The sequence below is a fragment of the Heptranchias perlo genome, chromosome 30, assembly GCF_035084215.1.
Source record: "Heptranchias perlo isolate sHepPer1 chromosome 30, sHepPer1.hap1, whole genome shotgun sequence".
Taxonomy (NCBI): Eukaryota; Metazoa; Chordata; class Chondrichthyes; order Hexanchiformes; family Hexanchidae; genus Heptranchias; species Heptranchias perlo.
The window spans coordinates 4,160,042-4,177,591 of NC_090354.1; the positions used below are offsets into that span (position 1 = coordinate 4,160,042).

General features: G+C 41.8%; 1 protein-coding gene across 2 annotated transcripts in view; it reads right to left on the reverse strand.

Moving 5' to 3' along the window:
* npepps (aminopeptidase puromycin sensitive) overlaps nt 1–17,550 on the reverse strand; it is a 190,131-nt gene that overhangs the window by 20,879 nt on the left and 151,702 nt on the right. For both annotated transcript variants that reach the window (XR_010957995.1, XM_067968761.1), the window contains exons 18-19: nt 13,102–13,244; nt 448–504 (exon numbers count right to left, since the gene is read on the reverse strand). Coding sequence is in view for 1 of the 2 variants with exons in the window: in XM_067968761.1 (XP_067824862.1) it covers nt 448–504; nt 13,102–13,244 (200 nt within the window). In the remaining variant the exon portion in view is untranslated. The remainder of the gene's footprint in view (nt 1–447; nt 505–13,101; nt 13,245–17,550) is intronic.

Below are 17,550 nucleotides of genomic sequence, written 5' to 3' on the forward strand. Positions count from 1 at the left end.
CTTTTAAGGCACTGACTCCCTCACGGTACGCCTCTACGGTGCCTGACCCAAGTAGTTATTATTAATTGTGAGCCCTAATGGAGGATCAGGAGGCTATTCAACTGTGGAAGACAGCACAGCTGATCACAATCCTATCCACATCCACTTCCAGTAAGGATCACTGGATAGCGATCAGGGGCGTGAACCCCACTCAATATTTTCTCTTCCAGGGCACTGCAGCCATTGGTAGCTGCCTCCACTGCTGCCCCGACTGAGAGCAAGAAACTCAGGACCAAAGCAGGATTCTACCTGGGACCTTCCTGGCTCAGGGCAAACCTACAAATATCACCTACCATTGCTGCCTTTTTGGTTCAAATGTGAACTATTTACCAAAATACTAAGACAGAACAACAGTAGAGGGGAAGAGAAAGAGCTATCCAGGGTTGAGATGCAGGAGCAGTTGCCTACCTTCAACATTGTGTCTAGTGTTGTTGCATCTCCGTGTTTCAGAACTGTTAAATATACCTGAGGAGAAAACACAAGGCAGTTTATTTCCAATACAACAAGAGTAATAGTCCCCTTACAGATCAACGTTTACAGCTCAGTTAAAAAGGCAAGATCACAACAGCAATTTCATTTGCAGTGGAACCTCGATTATCAAGCCATAATAGAGGGGGGACCCTCTGTCAGATCCTGGAATAGTGGGGGTTCCACTGTACAGACTGCAGAAAGCAATTGTTACAAAAGTTTAGCCTCAGAACACAATAAAAAAAAGTGAGTTTTGCATTGGTTAAGTAGTATATTTAAGAGATCAAATTATATACCTATTTTAACATATTAAATGGTTTACCATACTTGGGAAAGTTGATTCAAGAAAAATTGTGCAAAATCTTGGTTAAGAACACTCCTATGTTATCAGATTACCAACCCCTGGAGATCTGGACTTGGTGACCCAACTGCCATGAAAACATTTGCAGATAATTGGATGCACTAATAATTGAGGTCATACTTTTAAGTGTGAACTTTTGTTCAAAAGTTTAGCTACTCTTGAAGTGGGCAGACCTTGCAACTGTTATCGTTAAAATCACTACTAAACATTATGATTAATCAAAGTCTCCTTCTGTATGTATTCCAAAAATGCAAATTAAACTATTTTGCTATCAGTCTATTTCTAGGAGAAAAAGTTGTCAATCTCACCCACAGAGGTCAAAGAAATCTAGAATATGTGTGGTGCATTGTGGTAATGAATGGCTGCAGTGGTTGAGGTGCCTGTCTCAGAGCTAGTGTGGGAATCAAAGTGACTTCAAACCCAATTTCTATTTTATATTCCAATATTTGAAATGATAAAATGGATTTTAAATCATACAGATGCACCATAAAGTATGATTGAGTTACATTTCAACATTAATAAATACTGTGAATCAACTTGAACTCTTAGCATTTCAAGGAAACAAAACTGTGTGAAGTTCTACCACAGCCTATAACCGTGACCTATACAGATTTAAACGGAAACTTAAACAGTCATTCAAAGTACTGGAAAAAGTCAACTTGACTTGGGACAAGGCCAATTATAAAGCTCAATAGCTGTGTAGTACTATCCACAGCACTGACCTACATTGAACAGCATTCTATAGGTATGGTTGATAATCCTGTGGGTGGAATACTCCTTCAATAGTCTAAAGGGTTATAGTTTGCTGTAACTTTCATTCACAATTAGAATCAATAGAGTGTAGCAATATATTAAGAACAGGCCGATTTCCTGTGGTGTTGTGCAATGGTGGCTCTGGGTCTGGAGCATGGTTCAATGTTTAGACACTAACCTGGCCTGTCCCTTTAAAGCCACTTCTCAAGTATCCCTTGTGGGGAAATGGTCCAAGTGGGTTCTGAGGTCAGTTATAGGTTAGGTATAGTTGTTGGCGGTTTCCCCAGATCAACAGTTGCTTGGCCCCTCTCCTATTTAACTCAGCGTAAAAAAAACAGTAGGCAAAACTGGGGTTTTCCTTGCTTTTTATACACCTTTTAAAATATTATTCAGCTCTGATTTGTTGGTGGTTTATACAAATTGACATCTGGAAAAATGATGAACACTCTTAAAAAGTTCTCGAAAGATCCTGTACACACACTGGTGTACACCTACTGGATAATAAACTGCAAATTTAGTCAATTAACAATTCTAATGCCATCAGGTGATCCTTCACGTGTGAAGATAATCCCACATTGACACCAAGTACACTGCCAGTTAACATCTATCCTGACAGATGCTGTCCATTCAAGACACTGAGTGGAATTTACTGTATTAATCATAAGCAATGTGTTTAAGAGAGCAACTGAAGAGGTGTTTTACATTGATCGTTCACAACATCTGAACCCTTGCGTTAGATCCCAGGCTGAATCTCTCTGACAGGTATCATCGAGTTACGTAGAGTCTATAACAGTGAAACAGGCCATTCCGCCCAACTGGTCTATGGTGCATTTGTGCTCCACACGAGCCACCTCCCTCCCTACTTCATCTAACTCTATCAGGGTACCCTTCTATTCCTTTCTCCCTCACGTGCTTATCTAGCTTCCCTTTAAATGCATCTATGCTATTCGCCTCAACTACTCCTTGTAGTAGCGAGTTCCACATTCTCACCACTCTTTTGGTAAAGAAGTTTCTCCTGAATTCTCTATTGGATTTATTAGTGACTATGTTCTATTTATGACCTCTAGTTTTTGACTCCCCCATAAGTGCAAACAATTTCTCTACGTCTATCCTATCAAATCCTTTCATTATCTTAAAGACCTCTATCAGGTCACCCCTCAGCCTTTCGTTTGCTAGAGAAAAGCACCCCAGCCTGTTCAGCCTTTCCTGATAAGTATATCCTCTCAGTTCTGGTATCATCCTTGTGAATCTTTTTTGCATCTTCTCCAGTGCCTCTATATCCTTTTTATAATATGGAGACCAGAACTAAGCACAGTATTCCAAGTGCGGTCTAACAGAGGTCTGATATGTTTAATATAACGGCACTGCTTTTCAATTCTATCCCTCTAGAAATGAACCCCAGTGCTTGGTTTGCGTTTTTATGGCCTTATTAACCTGCAATGCTACTTTTGGTGATTTTTGTATTTGTTCTCAGAGATCCCTTTGCTCCTCCACCCCATTTAGACGCTTATTATCCAAGCAGTATGTGGCCTCCTTATACTTCCTACCAAAATGCACCACCTCACATTTATCTATATTGAAATTCATTTGCCAATTACACGCCCATTCTGCAAGTTTATTAATGTCCTCTTGCGTTTTGACGCATTCTTCCTTTGTATTAACTACAGTCCCTAATTTGGTGTCATTTGCAAATTTTGAAATTATACTTCCGATTCACGAGTCCAAATCGTTAATATAAATTGTTTCCTTAAAAAATATAATTATAATTAATTGTGAACTGTGATCCCAGCACCGATCCCTGTGGAACACCACTTCCCATCTTTTGTTAGTCCGAGTAGCTACCCTTAACCCCTCTCTCTTTTCTGATTTGTAGCCATTCTGCTACTATTATTCTGTGTTCAACAGCACAGTTTCTCCACTGTAATTGTAGAAAAAAGTCTGCATCATATGATACGTAGGCATTCTGGTTAATCTACAATTAACAGGAGGAGGAGGCTCTGCAAACATCCCCATCCTCAATGATGGCGGAGTCCAGCACGTGAGTGCAAAAGTCAAGGCTGAAGCGTTTGCGACCATCTTCAGCCAGAAGTGCCGAGTGGATGATCCATCTCGGCCTCCTCCCGATATCCCCACCATCACGGAAGCCAGTCTTCGGCCAATTCGATTCACTCCACGTGATATCAAGAAACGGCTGAGTGCACTGGATACAGCAAAGGCTATGGGCCCCGACAACATTCCAGCTGTAGTGCTAAAGACTTGTGCTCCAGAACTAGCTGCGCCTCTAGCCAAGCTGTTCCAGTACAGCTACAACACTGGCATCTGCCCGACAATGTGGAAAATTGCCCAGGTATGCCCTGTCCACAAAAAGCAGGACAAATCCAATCCGGCCAATTACTGCCCCATCAGTCTACTCTCAATCATCAGCAAAGTGATGGAAGGTGTCATCGACGGTGCTATCAAGCGGCACTTACTCACCAATAACTTGCTCACCGATGCTCAGTTTGGGTTCCGCCAGGTTCGGCTCCAGACCTCATTACAGCCTTGGTCCAAACATGGACAAAAGAGCTGAATTCCAGAGGTGAGGTGAGAGTAACTGCCCTTGACATCAAGGCAGCATTTGACCGAGTGAGGCACCAAGGAGCCCTAGTAAAATTGAAGTCAATGGGAATCAGAGGGAAAACTCTCCAGTGGCTGGAGTCATACCTAGCACAAAGGAAGATGGTAGTGGTTGTTGGAGGCCAATCATCTCAGCCCCAGGACATTGCTGCAGGAGTTCCTCAGGGCAGTGTCTTAGGCCCAACCATCTTTAGCTGCTTCATCAATGACCTTCCCTCCATCATAAGGTCAGAAATGGGGATGTTCGCTGATGACTGCACAGTGTTCAGTTCCATTCGCAACCCCTCAAATAATGAAGCAGTCCGAGCCCGCATGCAGCAAGACCTGGACAACATCCAGGCTTGGGCTCATAAGTGGCAAGTAACATCCGCGCTAGATAAGTGCCAGGCAATGACCATCTCCAACAAGAGAGAGTTTAACCACCTCCCCCTGACATTCAACGGCATTACCATCGCCGAATCCCCCACCATCAACATCCTGGGGGTCACCATTGACCAGAAACTTAACTGGACCAGCCATATAAATACTGTGGCTACGAGAGCAAGTCAGAGGCTGGGTATTCTGCGGCGAGTGACTCACCTCCTGATTCCCCAAAGCCTTTCCACCATCTACAAGGCACAAGTCAGGAGTGTGATGGAATACTCTCCACTTGCTTGGATGAGTGCAGCTCCAACAACACTCAAGAAGCTCGACACCATCCAAGATAAAGCAGCCCGCTTGATTGGCACCCCATCCACCACCCTAAACATTCACTCCCTTCACCACCGGCGCACTGTGGCTGCAGTGTGTACCATCCACAGGATGCACTGCAGCAACTCGCCAAGGCTTCTTCGACAGCACCTCCCAAACCCGCGACCTCTACCACCTAGAAGGACAAGAGCAGCAGGCACATGGGAACACCACCAACTGCACGTTCCCCTCCAAGTCACACACCATCCCGACTTGGAAATATATCGCCGTTCCTTCATTGTCGCTGGGTCAAAATCCTGGAACTCCCTTCCTAACAGCACTGTGGGAGAACCGTCACCACATGGACTGCAGCGGTTCAAGAAGGCGGCTCACCACCACCTTCTCGAGGGCAATTAGGGATGGGCAATAAATGCTGGCCTCGCCAGCAACGCCCACAACCCGTGAACGAATAAAAAAAAATCATCTCCCCCCCACACCTGGCCCCAAATAAAGATTATTTTTAAATGAAGCTTTATTAATGAATAATGAAAAAGAAATCCCCCAAAACATTGCATTTAATGCAGGCTCCCAACCCTTCAAAACTCCACACGTAGCAACTCTGCCTCAGGTGTTTATTTAATGCTTGCTCTCCCAGATTGTACTTCAGATTGGTGGTTCATTCAGATTTTAACAAGGAAAGATAAAACAAATGAGACTTCCCTCCCAAATAGTTCAACTGGAAACCCCAAAGAGTTCAATTTTACTGCTAGGTTGCGATTTTATGTTTGCACCTACAGCACACTTTTCCCCTACGATGATATCATATGTCCAATTTTTTTTTAAATCTACACTATAAATAATTTGATGTTGAAGGGAGTCATTCAAGCTGAAAACCGCATTGATCCTTTGAATTGCTCAAGCTTTATGCTCACTGCCTGTGAAGTCACTGATCATTCAGTGGCATTCTGTTGAGGTACTGGCTTGTAACTTGCCGCTCACCATCTACTGTCCTACGTGTGGTATCCATTCCAAGACTGCATGCTTTAACCGATTGCTCCCCTGTTCATGTTCATTTATATCCCGGCTGGCAGGTGAACCAGACAAGAGAAAGGAAAACACTCACTGGCAAATGATGCATTACTGTATAGAGAAAAAATCATAAGGATTGTGTTGAAGGGCTTTTTTATCCATCGTGGGACTGGTACCTTTTTCACCTGTTCGAGGTCTTCAAGATTATGAAAGGGTTTGACAGGGTAGACGTACAGAAATTGTTTCCGCTTGTGGGGGAGTCCAAAACTAGAGGTCATAAATATAAAATAGTCACTAATAAATCCAATAGGGAATTCAGGAGAAACTTCTTTACCCAGAGAGTGGTGAGAATGTGGAACTCGCTCCCACAAGGAGTAATTGAGGCAAATAGCATAGATACATTTAAGGGGAAGCCAGATAAACACATGAGGAAGAAAGGAATAGAAGGGTATCCTGATCGGGTTCGATGAAATAGGGAGGGAGGAGGCTCGTGTGGAGCATGAACGCCAGCATAGACCAGTTTCTGCGCTGTAGTTTTGATCTAACTCATCTGAAGGTGTTGACTCTGTGCCATGGTACTGTTACCCGGGTGCAAGATGTCACCAAAGTGTCCTTGACCTTGAGTGTCTGCAGGTTATCAAACTGCAGGGGCACCCTCAACCTGTCCTCAATGTCCATGTCCACCACGTGGGTCAATGAACTGTGGTCAAAGGCTGATCGTCTTCTCCCTCACCCAGGCCAATTTCTGGTACCCCTTATGACAACTCAGATTGAGATCAGCTGTCTGTAATCAATAGAATTATTAATACAAGATTTAAAAAAAAACGTCAAAATTACCCCTGAAATATGCATGTTACGGATGCTGCAAAAAAAAAGCTGTGTAGCTAAATGCCTCACTGATAGTGTAGTGCTAAAATTGCCACTTCTGTCACCTCCCAGCATCCAGTTTTCAGCCACATGGGAAATGGTACGGGAGCAGGTTCACCACAGAAAGGAGAGTGAAAAATTACAAATCTCACCTGAACAAGATAGCTGCATTGTTCAGAGATTACACATTATGTTCTAAAAGGGTGTTGAGGAGATGAAATATCTGCAGAGTTACACTTCCACCAAGAATGTGGCGAGCAATAAGTACATTCCTACACATCATGGTACATTCCCAGAGAATTAATTCTGGAAATCTGTCACACTGTGCTTCCACAGATTGCTGGCGCTCTGGAACTTTCTCTCTCCACACTGCAAGGGCACATTTCAGAGCACATATGGCCACACAAATAACTCTTTCTGCGCAAGTTCACGTGCGCAAAGTTGCTTCCAAGTTGCGTTTCTGGTCATGGACTTTCCCAGATGCCAGGGGAAAGGTCTGTAAAGGCAATCAACTGATGCATGTTATAAGAGTCCGCTCCTGGCCTGAACCAAAAAAGAACGAACTTGCATTTATATAGCACCTTTCAGGACATCCCAAAGCGCTTTACAGCCAATTTAGTACTTTTGAAGTGTAATCACTGTTGTAATGTAGGGAAACACAGCAGCCAATTTGCGCTCAGCAAGGTCCCACAAACAGCAACGTGATAATGACCAGATAATCCCTGTTTTGATGATGTTGGCTGAGGGATAAATATTGGCTCAAGGCACTGGGGCGTACTCCATTGCGCTTCTTCGAAATAGCGGCCATGAGATCTTATACATCCACCTGAGGGGGGCAGACAGGGCCTTGCTTTAATGTCTCACCAGAGAGACGGCACCTCCGACAGTGCAGCAGTCCATCAGTACTGCATGGGAGTAGTAGCCGGCGTTATCCAATGCTAAACCAACTCTTTAGATGGGTCTCCACGCTGTGGGAAGAACTCCAGAAGTTCCATTTCTATCACAATGCTGCTGTCAGCATCGGCCCGTGTGCAGTGGCAGTGCTGCAATATAAATGTAATATTTCGCAACTCGTGCACCCTCGAATGAACAAAATCCCATGCATTCTAATCACTATTTCAGCCTGCTAGTCTATGCAGATTACAGAAGTGATACCATCTGCAGTATTTTGCTTTTTGTTCAGAGAAGTGATACTGTTGGTTGCAAGAATGCAAATAAACAATGCTCCTTTTGGGATCTGTAGGGAAAGGGTGCACACAGGGAAAGAGAGAAGTACAGGACTTCGTCCCACCACCATGTTGGACAACAGTTACCAATAAAGCAAGGCAACACTGCACTGGTACATGAAGAGGGGCAGCAAGGGGAGAACCAAGCTGTTACAAAGTGTAGAGGTCACAAAGATATCTGGTGTAGGAGGCAGTGGTTTATTTTATGATTGGTTATGGCACATTGTCAGGAAGAAAAAGAAGAACGCTTTATCCTGCATCTATACTTAATCTGCGCTTGATGCAAAATGGGATACTTTGATCACTTTCCTTTGCAACTATATGCAGCACACATTAAACAACAAGGCACCATTTTTATTGAACAAAGTGTGGGTGTCACAGCTCAGAAGGGATGAATCATTTTTATGTACACTGTACAGAATAAGTATGTGCTTAGGAGGGAACTGCAGCAAAACTCTCTTGGGAGAGATAGAACAGATAAAAAGAATGAGAAGAGCTGAATAAAGTCAGCTGAAATTTGCATCTCCTTCCTTCAAACTTTTAGCCTATTACAGGAAGTCACATTTCTGATTGGCTCAAATTAGATCGGCAGTAATCAATAGGACAGAACCTTCCAGAAATTTGGCAGAACTTTATCAAACAGAAACACATGGAATGACACAGCAGTACATCATTTCATGGAGGAGCGTGAAATGTAATAAAAAATGTTTCAATGCAATCCAAATGAAACCTGGATTGATTCCTTTCTGATTAACCTTGAGTTAACCTTTAAGTGACGTGAGCTTTAATCCTTCAGAGCACAAGTGTGCCCTATTCATTTACTGCAGTAATGAAGACAGACCTAACAAGGCTCCATCTCGGCACTACTCTAGATTATTAGCTGACTGTGTGTTTATTCCGACTCTCGTTAATAAGTTAATCAGTTTCATGAGACTTTCATTTTATTATATATGCTAAATATAAAATTTCCTTATGATCAATGACAGATTAGTTCTCTAAGCCTACATTACAGACGTCACTAACACCTTTAACACCCTTGTATGAATATCTTAGTGGTGCTCATCACAGTAACTCACAAGGGACTGAGTAAAGCAGTGCTCCACAAAACGATAGCAAAAAATTAATACTTAAAATCATAGCTTCTATCAACCTTCACTATCGCCAAGAGGAATATATTCGCACTGAATAGGAGAATCATAAAATCAAAGAATTTTACAGCACAGAAGGAGGCCATTCGGCCCATTGTGCCTGTGCCGGCTCTTTCCCCATAGCCCTGCAAATTTTCTCCCCTTCAAGTATTTATCCAATTCTCTTTTGAAAGTTACTATTGAATCTGCTTCCACCGCCCTTTCAGGCAGTGCATTCCAGATCATCATAACTCGCTGTGTAAAAAAAATTCTCATCTCACCTCTGGTTCTTTTGCCAATAACCTTAAATCTGTGTCCTCTGGTTACCGACCCTTCTGCCAGTGGAAACAGTTTCTCCTGATATACTCTATCAAAACGCTTCATGATTTTGAATGCCTCTATTAAAACTCCCCTTAACCTTCTTTGCTCTAAGGAGAACAATCCCAGAACCTCAAAACTATATATTTTTTTAAACTTCTATTAATTAAAAACCCAATTAAGGTTGACAATTCATGCTGGTGCACAGTTTGAACAAGAACTCACTTATATAGCACCTTTAATGCAGTAAACATCTCATGCTTCTTCACAGAAGAACTAGTGGAGGTGATCAAAGACAAAGCTTTTGAAGGTGTGGAGAGTTAGAGATATTAATCCGTTGTATTTTAGATTTTTTTTACTGTATTACTTCAGATCTCTCTCATAGATGACTCCCTACATCTTTCAGTGTTTTCACTTGTCCCTGATATCTAGGTAGAATTTTGTAGTGTGCCCAAGATAACACAAAGAAATGTTTTTTTCGATTACTTCATCTAGTGATTATATCCCATGCTGCTATGGGATCCTCCTGCTCTTCAGGTAGCAGCATAACACTACAGTAGACCTTGTTTTAGGTGCTAGCTGCTAAACAAGTTTGTTAAACAGTAATGTTTTTGGGTCTTTTTTTTAAACCCTCGTCCACTAAATTATTGCAGCTTAGATCACTCTCATGGGTGAGACCTAACTCCTCGTACCTTTGAGAGTGTCTTTCCTTGCCTCGAGATCTAGGTATGCTTTCGGTAATGCACCTGGGAAACGAACAGCAAACCCTGTCTGGAAATTGCTTTTAGCTACTGGACTTAGGCCTTCATAAGATCTCACTCCAGTCCTTGAAAGCAATAGAGCATCACATCAGACCTTGTTTTAAGTTTAAAATATCAAGTGAATTGATTTTTTAAATAAAAATGAACATGCACATAAACAGTCAGTCATAATATAGTCTAACTCCTTGAGTTGACAAAATAATAAAAATATCACAATTCCAAGAACTAAGCTAATCCTTTGTAAATAAGTGTAACAGTGTTTCTGCTCTCCTTTAGGATTATCAAATTGGCAGTAAAAGAAAGAAAGATTGCATTTATATAGCACCTTTCACAAACTCAATGTCCCAAAGCGCTTTACAGCCAATGAAGTACTTTTTGAAATGGAGTCACTGTTGTAATGTAGGAAATGTGGCAGCCAATTTGCACATAGCAAGGTGAATGACCAGGTAATCTGTTTTTGTTTTTTTAAAGTGATGTTGGTTGAGAGGTAAATATTGGCCAGGACACTGGCAGTACTGACTGGTTGCTTCTCAGATTTTAAACTGCTTCCCCTCATGAGATTTTTCAAATATCCCCAATTTAAATAGAATAATCTTAATTTTATATCCCAGAGAAGAGTTCCTGGCTTTTGAATATCTGACCTCAAAAATTCAAAAACAAATAAAATACAAACTGAACCATCAATCACATAACATTAACTTATCTCTCTCGCACATTGGTTACAGGTTTGAGAGCAACACGATATCAGAATAAGCTGGGGACAAGCATCTGAATGACGGTCCTTTTTTCAAACGGCTATTATTCGATTAGGTCCATATGGGTTGGCCTGATTATAGAATTCCCAAAGCCTATGTCAAGCTGCAGTCTAGATTTCACAACAGGGGTAGAGCAGATGAATGCTCCAAAGGCCACCTTGAAATCTTGCAATATTGACACCAACACCTGGGATGACACAGGCACCAACAGACGATGACAGCATGTTTGCCGGCCCCGTTGGAATTAATTTGAGACTGCGAGGTTGTAAGTTCTGTCTGCCAAGTGCTGGGATGCAAGGCAACTCATCTACCCATCTCATCTGGTTTCAAAGCGACATGGGCAGCCGTCCGTGTACATCCAGGATCGGGCTCTTTCCCCAGCAACGCACCCATAACAACTGAGACACATTCGTCGACTCGACGGGAGACTCCTTCATTACTTTATTACATTTAATGGGACAGCCACTAAGCCAAAACTAAAATAATTTTGTCACAACTGTAAAAGAACAACCAAATTGCAGCACAGGAACAGGAGGAGGCCATTCAGCCCCTTGAGCCGGTTCCGCCATTCAATTAGATCATAGCTGTTCGATACCTCAACTCCATTTACCTGCCTTAGCTCCATATCCCTTGATATCCTTACCTAACAAAAATCTCTTGATCACCATCTTGAAAATTTCAATTGTCTCCCAGTATCCACAGCCTTTTGGGCAAGCGAGTTCCAAATTTCCCACTAGCCTTTGTGTGAAAAAGTGCTTCCTGATTTCACTCCTAGATGGCCTGGCTCTAATTTTAAGATAATGCCCACATTTTCTCAGATCTTTCTCATATACAAAGTGGATGATCTCACACTTTACCCACATCCAACTCCATCTGCCATATTTTTGCCCACTCAGTCTGTCTATGCCCTTTGTAACTTCCTGCTCCCATCCACACAACATACTGTGCCTCCTAACAGTGTCATCTGTCAAACTGGATATATAATTCTCTATTCCTTCATCCAAATCATTAATATATATGGTGAAAAGCTGAGGCCCAAGTACTAATCCCCGGGGAACACCACGAGTCACATCTCACCAATCAGAGAACCAAACCATTATCCCTACTCTCTCTCCGACCTCCCAAAGAATCACCGACCAATGTCACATGGTTCCCTCCAATTCGATTTTTGTTAATGATCTCTGGTGCGGAACTGTATCTAATGCCTTCTGGAAGTCCATATAAACAACATCCATAGACACTCCCCTATACACCAAGCTACTGACCTCCTCAAAAAATGCAACTAGATTAGTCAGACATGACCTACCCGTCACAATCCAAGCTGACTCTTTTTGATCAACTGATACTTGTCCAAATGCTCAGTCACTCTGTCTCTGATGATAAATTTCAGTAACTTCCACACAATAGACGTTAAACTGACAGGAGTGTAGTTACCTGATATCTCTCTCTCGCTTCTTAAATAAATCAGTAACATATATATATATATATATATATATATATATATATATGTATTTATACCAGCTGTGAAGCTTAGCCTGCTCCTCAATGTAATAGACAAAAAAAGATCATAACTTTGATGCTAGCTGTATCTTATAATTAATTTTTTTAATATAGTTTTCTCTTTTTCAACAACTACATAACTATCTTGGTTAGCTAACATAGATTGACTGTTTCATACATATTCACTTCAAATACTTGACAGACTCTTGTCTCTTTGGTTGCCTGAGACAAACTCCTTCATTTGAAAAGGACAGGCTGATAAAATACCTCCTAAGCAGAGACCAGAACCAAGTAGAATTTAAATAACTCAAGTCAAAGAGCTCTGATTTAGACACATAGTTGGACTGAGTGGCTTGGATCCTCCCTCAAGCAACTGGCCAGTAATCAACCAACTATCATCACAACAATCTATCAAATTCAGCTGGGACATGATTTCTGTGAGTTATGGTTGTTTTTAACTTCTTAGTTACCAAACAGAATTTAAAAAAAAATACCAAAATAAATCCTAGACAAAATGTCTTCATTCTTGCCACCTTCTTTTCCCCTCCTAAATAAAGCAAAAGAAAGCTGCACAAAAGCAACTCTGGCAGCATTGAAGGAACCCAAACTTACAGGACTTCGTAGATCGGCAGACAAGACTTGTTTTCCTTCAACATGATCCTTAAACCTGCGTCTTGCTTCTTCTATCGTTGGCTGGTGCCCAGCTTTTCCCAACTTTCCCAAGACCAGGCCTCTCAGGAGTGCGTCGAGGTGACCTAGGACACAAAATTCAACACAGTAGACATTCAATGATGGTGGTGTTTTTTCTCCCAGAGAGTTCAAATTTGCTTACTACAGATTCCGAAACAATTCTAATGTTTGCTGAGAATGTATAAATGGATGATACGGGCTACTACACGCAAATATGAACACCATGAACCACATTTACAGCATTTAAATCAACTAAATTGCTGGAGATGGTGGGGGGCGGGGGGTAAGAGGGATGGATATATTTACTTTGTTTTTTAATTTATTCTTGGGATGTGGCCAACACTAGAAGGCAGTATTTACACCCCATCCCTAATTGACCAGAGAGCATTAAGAATCCCACATTAAGTACGGGAATGGAGTCACATATAGGCCAGTCTGGGTAGAGGTGGCAGGGACTCTTCCCTGAAGGGCATCAGTCAACCAGTTGGCTTTTTACCACAATGATTTTTCTGGTGCCAACCCACAAGTGACCAGATTTATTCAATTTAAATTCACAACTTGCCATGGTGGAATGTGAATTCACAAACTCTGGGTTATTAGTTCAGTACTATAATCACAAGGTTAACATACCTTACTACATAGTCTTTTTTTGCACAAGTGATACAGTAGCATAACACAATAAAATAATATTTTGCCTAGATTTTTATTGTTTTGTAAGTCAGATTACTTTAGCAGAGCCGGATATAACTCAGGTTATTGACCACACACAATTTAATAACCATTAAAATACACGCATATTTATCAATTAAATACTAGTAGGTAAAACAAGAACCAAAATGCCGCAGACATGAATTATCAGCTCCAGGATTGCCAATTGTAGAGTCTCCCCATGTAAACTTTGAGTGCCGTTCACAGCTAATATTCTCCATCCTCTTTTCAACAGTCTCTATGAATCAAACACCACTGTATGTTTTAACAAAGCTTGCGATATAGCTGGAGGAGATTCGTGTGGAGCATAAACACCAGCACGGACCTGTTGGGCCGAATGGCTTGTTTCTGTGCTGTATATTCTATGTAATTCTATGTAGAGATTGGGGAACTTTGTCATGGAATGTCACACCATGCTAAATCATGCCATAAGCCTGAGCTACAAAGGCCAAAAGGTAATACTATAAAGGTAGTTGGGGCAGACATGCCAACTCTTGCCAACAGTAACACTCAATCATTTTGGTTTAAAACTGACCCGCATTTTTGGTGCATGTTCCTCTGCATCCACCCCTCCCTTCGCCCACCAATGGCAACCGTGCCTTCAGCGCCAGGGCGTCACTCTTTGGAAATTTCATCCCGAAATCCCTCCGCCTCCTTTTTGGCTTTCCTTAAAACCCACCTCTCTTTGACCAAACTTTTGCTCACCCCTCCTAATTTCTCACCTCTTTGGCTTGGAGTCCATTTTTTCATTATGCTTCTGTGAAGAGCCTTGGGAAATTTTACATATTAAAAGGAGCTATATAAATGCAAGGTATTGTTAATCCATCTTATTTGGCTCCCGGTAAAAACTTGCCACAGACTCCATCCCCTTTTTGGCTGGTTATTCAGGCTGAGCCAAATAATGAACAACCTCCAGGTCCCTCTTCGACCCTGACCTAAGCTTCAAATCCTATTCACGACGAAGACCATTGACTTCCACCTTCCCACCACTTCACCCTTACCTCACTCCCACTGAAACCCGTTTCCAGTTTCATGACTTCCAGATTCAACTTTTCCAACATCTTCCTGAGCTCCACTCTGTAAACCTCCAACTCATCCAGACCTCTGCTGGCAGCATCCTGTCCCACCCAAAGTTCCATTCGTCCATCACTTCCATCCCTGCTGACCTGCATCGGCCTCCTGCCCCACAACACATCAAATTCAAAATCCTTGTTCACATTTACAAGTCCCTCCATGGCCTTACCCTCTGCAATCTCCTCTAGCCCTATGCCCTAGCCCGTGCTCTTCGGTCTCTCCTCTTCCTTCCACTCTACCATTGGTGACCCTACTCTCTTCCTGACCCTGCTCCATGTAACTCTCTTCCTGACCCTGCTCCACGTAACTCTCTTCCTGACCCTGCTCCACGTAACTCTCTTCCTAAACCCTTCTGCTTTTCTACTTCACTCTCACTTTTAAAAGGTTCTGCAAAACCCATCTTTGTGATAATACTTTCAGTCACCTTGTTAATTCTTCTACCACTGCTCAGTGTCACCTCTGTGAACCACCTTTTCTATGTTAAAGGTGCTATACAAATGCAAGCTATTGTTGGATCGTGATTGAAAGCTGCCATTCATTCTTAAACCAAATACTAGAATATGAACATGAGTATGCCATTCAGCCCCTCGAACCTGTTCCATCATTCAATTAGATCATGGCTGATCTGTACCTCAACTCTACTTACTTCATCTTTGCTCCATATCCCTGATACCCTTACGTAACAAAAATCTACAGATCTCAGTCTTGAAAATTTCAATTGATCCAGCATCCACAGCCTTTTGGAGGAGCAAGTTCCAGATTTTCACTACCCTTTGTGTGAAAAAGTGCTTCCCAATTTTGCTCCTAGATGGCCTGGCTCAAAAGTTAAGATTATGCTTTCTTGTTCTGGATTCTCCACCAGAGGAAGTAATTTCCTATCAAATCCCTTAATCATTTTAAATACCTTAATTTGATAGCCCCTCAACCTTCTAAGCTTAAGGGAATACAAGCCAAGTTTATGCAACCTGGCCTCAAAATTTAACCTTTTAAACCCTAGTATAATTCTGGTGAATCTGTGTTGTACCCCTTCCAAGGCCAATATATCTTAACTGAGGGTCGGTGGCCAAAATTGTTCGCAGCACTCCAAATGGGGTCTGACCAAGGCTGTGTACAACTGAAGCATCACTTCCTCACTTTTGAATTGCAACCCCCTTGAGATAAACAACATTTCATTAGCCTTTTTGATTACTTTCTGTACCTGTGTGCTAGCTTCTAGTGATGTGTACATGGACATGTAAATCCCTTTGCTCCTCCACAGCTAGTAGTCTCACCATTGAGAAGATACTTTGATTTATTTTTCTCAGATGCAAAGTGGATGGCCCCACACTTCCCTACATTGAACTCCATCAGCCATAATTTTGCCCAATCATTTAGTCTGTCTACATCACTTTGTAACTTCCTCCTGCAATCTACACAACTTACTGTGCCTCCTAACTTAATGTTATCTGCAAAGTTGGATACACAACTCTATATCCCTTCATCCAAGTCATTGCTTTAAACGGTGAAAAGTTGAGGCCCCAGTACAGATCCCTGGGGAACATCACTTGTCACATCCCACCAGAGAACGAACCCTTTATCCCTACTCTGTCTCTTGCCTCCCAACCAATTACCGACCCATGTCATAAGATTACCTCCAATCCCATGCACTCTCATTTTTGTTAATAACAAAAAATCAAATGCCTTCTGGAAGTCCATAATAGACAACATCCATAGACACTTCCCTATCCACCATGCTAGAGACCTTCTCAGAAAATTTAACTAGATTAGTCAAACTTGACCTACCCATCATAAATCCATGCTTATGCTCTTTAATCAACTGATACCTGTCCAAGTGCTCAGTCGCTGTGTCTCTGATGATAGATTCCAGTAACTACCCCATAATTGATGTTTGTCCCCCTCCCTTCTTAAATATTTGAGTAGCATTTGCAACTTTCCAATCCAAAGGCACAATCTCTGAATCTACAGCACTTTGGAAAATTATGACGAATGCATCTGCAATTTCCCCACCTATTTGTTTTAATACCCGGGGGTGGAAACCATAAGATTCTGGAGATTTGTCTATTGTCCCATTATTTTCTCCATTATCATTTATTTGCTTATATTAAATCCACTTATTTCTACCCCTTGACTTATTTTTAGGTTCCCTGTTCTGCTGGTACTTTGCATCCATTTTCACATTGGAGAAAGAGGACAAAGTACTTATTTAACAAGTTTACCATTTTCTTATTATAGTCTCGCCTGCATCTGTCTTTAATGGGCCCATTAAACTGCTATGTTTCTTCATTATAGTTGCTCACTGCCCGAGCTTCTGGTTGGTGTCAGCACATTAACAACGATGCGGTCAGAAATGTAGGCTTTCCTCAGGGTTGAGTAATAAATATCATTTGAGCAATGCATAACCATGTCTCCTCCAAACCAAAAGAGAAGAATAGTTTTGGCGGGAAACATGAAGATGGATAGTATCTGTTGCTACAACAATGTTCAGTATCCCTTTGGTCAATGTATAAAATATAAACAAAGTCAAAAGCTAACATTTAGTAGTTGTATAACCAAGACAATGCTACAACAAAGTCTTATAATCAGGATAAG